This window comes from Sander vitreus, chromosome 5, assembly GCF_031162955.1.
Source record: "Sander vitreus isolate 19-12246 chromosome 5, sanVit1, whole genome shotgun sequence".
NCBI classification, from domain to species: domain Eukaryota; kingdom Metazoa; phylum Chordata; class Actinopteri; order Perciformes; family Percidae; genus Sander; species Sander vitreus.
Window position 1 is genome coordinate 8956943 of NC_135859.1, and position 3058 is coordinate 8960000.

Genomic DNA, 3058 nt, shown 5'->3' on the forward strand with positions numbered 1-3058 from the left:
AAATTACCGTATGCAACACTTGAAATGCAAAGATGAACCTTTAACTTATTCTGTTATTGTAAATGAATGATTTTCTATCTGAGCAAAACATTCATTGCGACATCCCGGTAACGCTTACTCGGTAATACAGTGGCAATAAAGCACCGTAAAGAAAAGACCTTTACAACAGCAGGTGTGGTAAAAACACTACCACTTTTGTCCAAAGCGGCCTCTAGAATGAACACAAACTGAAAGTTACATATGGCCACTTTCAGGGAAAGTTTGCTGATTTCCTGTATTGCTGCACATGCAGGAAGCTGTTTTTTTTTTTGTCATTCAGTCATGGTGGGTTGAAATCATAGTTGAAAATGTAAATATATCATAAATGCTGTCCCAAGGCTGCCACTCTTTTTCTTCATTTTTTCTCGCATACCATCTTTCTCTATCATGCAGCCCACTCGCAGAGTGCTGTCTGGTTATTATAAATAAATGAAGACGATGAGAAGGGTAAACAAAACTAGTTAGGAGGATGCTAGCGGTCGTGCAAAACATAATACACTGTTGCCTGCAAACCAGCGTTCATGTTTATGAATCAAACTTTTTTGTGTAGCTCTTCAGCGGCAGCCACTAGTCCAGTTGGCTGCTAACAGTGACTATGAAGAGCCAAGCACCAGCAATGAGCCCATAAATCCAGAGTAGGCAGGTAGGATTGCTTATTGAGTGAATATTATAAGAACTAGAATTAATATTAATGAATAGTGAACCTGTGTAAACCTGTTCTATATCAAAAATGTCCTGAGATAATTGATGATGCCAGGTGATTTGGCACTGCATTAATCAAACTGACTTGACTTGATCAGAAAGCTTTGTAAAAAGGAGAGATTTGTGCTGAGAAGTATGACAATTTTAAAAATTTGATTTAGTGTCAGAAGCAGAGCAGTGTGCAGTGTGGAAGGCACAGGTAAGTTGTAGATTAGTTGCAATATAACCACTTTCTATGCCCAAATGTTGATCCATTATGCCTTTTATCCTCAAAAGTAAGATAGTAAATATATCAAAGCTCACGACTGAGAGGAAATAGGATGAAAGTAATATGAAATTAAAATTTGTATTTAAGCTATTCTTTTATTTCGTTTCAAAGTTTGGATATAATATGTTTTGCACACAAAATAGATTCTGATATTGTTGAACAGCATTGTGTTGTTGTAAAGGTATTGTTAACTGTTCTAATAAATCTACATTGTGAAGCAACACTTAGGCCTACTGTATTTGCACTGAATTGGAAATGATATTTTACAAAAATACACTAAATTAGGCTATATATATATATATATATATATATATATATATATATATATATATATATATATATATATATATATATATGCAGCATTTTAGGCAATATCGCACTGTTCTCTACAGCCCTTACATGGCCTACTAATGTTTAAATTACATAATTTTAATATAGTCAGTCGTGAAGTAAAGTGGCATGAAACTCCAGGGCTGAAAATGAGTCCCACTCCGGCCCTGCATGCAGATGAATAGCGGCAACTTTTCTCATAATGAGAAACATCTTTTAAAAGTTCACGTTGAGAAATAACATTGACAGTAAGTAGCTATAACAGAACAGTTAGGCCTAACTGATTGTTATTTATTTATTTTTTTACAAATCCAATCTAAATAATTCAAAGTATTTTGAGATCTATCTTTTGATTTCGGGATTGTGGGAGACTCGCATTTCCAGACCTACAGTATGTCCACAGCGCTGGGATAGTCATTTACCCCACATGAATTGAACGCACCGCCGCCTGAAGGTGGGAGTGCTTCCCCTACATTACAGGAGGGTGTGTCTCTCCGAGAAAGTCAGTAGTGTGTCACTCGGCTAACATTTTCTCTTCCCCCTGCCTAGGCTACTTATTTGCTACAGCCCGTCTCTTTTCCAAACTTCAATCAATTCAGGTTATGTTGGAGAGGAGGTGAAAGGGCTTCTTCAGGAGTCTGCATTACTCTGAACTAATTTCCCTGCGTTTGTCTTAATAACGTTAGTTATAGATCAGTGGAGCTAATCGGGGATTTTGAGTTTAATCCACCATGGGAGACGTGATTTCCAGTCACCTGGATGAAGCCAAGCGGGAGATTATCACAGGTGAGGATCCTTTTGTGGAGGTTTTTTGGTAGGTGCTGTTATGTACTTTTTTGCCCAGCGGCCACTGAAGATTCTACATAGTCTAAGAGAAATTAGAATGGAAGACATTTTTCCAGGGTGTTAGTGTGACTCTGGTAGGATACTGTTTTTGCTGACTAAATGTGTATTTTCTAGACTGCTTTAATCGCTTGTGGTATCAAAATTGATCTACTGTTGCAATAAACACAAGGTAGGCTACTGAGGTGTGGACAGTGTGGCTGTTGACAGGATTTGTTAAACACTGGGTCATAAATCTGACCAATCCAGCCAAACTATTTCGAAGAGACCTAAAAAAAAAGTATGAAAACCTTTTGTTTAGCCTAATTAAATCTTTGTAGAGTTTGGTACTCATTTTAAAGTGCCTTTATGTCCTTAAAGCGCCCCCCGCCCCCCACCAATGCGACGGTCTAAAAGCAGTTTACTAAGAGCATTTTAATTCGAATTTGAAACGTAAACTGCACTATAGGTCCCCACATTTCTAGAAAGAATATTGTTGGCTTGACCTATATGCAGGTATCTCTGAATGATTAGGCCTATTGCGGTTATTTGTCTTCTGCAGTGTTACTTTAGTATCAATAATGTTAACAGGATGTGTTACCTATTAAAATATACGATTTCAGTTATTTGTTTAGGATCTGAGTAGTGTTGGCTTTAGGGCTATAACGAATGGTTATTTTGTATGAATAATAAATCTGCCTATTAATTTCTTGATTAATTGTTTGATCTGTAAAATGTCAGAATATGGTAAACAAAAACAAAAAAATGCCCAGCACAATATCCCGAAAACCCAAGGTGACCTCCGTGTGTCAAACAAACATTCTTAAACCTAAAGTTATTCAATTCACAATGATTTTAAATGGAGAAAAGCCGCACAATTTCACATTTGAGAAGCTA

General features: G+C 36.8%; 1 protein-coding gene across 1 annotated transcript in view; it reads left to right on the forward strand.

Moving 5' to 3' along the window:
* Positions 1 to 1831: 1831 nt before the first annotated feature.
* Positions 1832 to 3058, forward strand: part of niban2b (niban apoptosis regulator 2b) — a 63073-nt gene continuing 61846 nt past the window's right edge. The window contains exon 1 of the mRNA XM_078250325.1: positions 1832 to 2125. Within this exon, the coding sequence (XP_078106451.1) occupies positions 2071 to 2125 (55 nt within the window). The 5' untranslated portion in view covers positions 1832 to 2070. The remainder of the gene's footprint in view (positions 2126 to 3058) is intronic.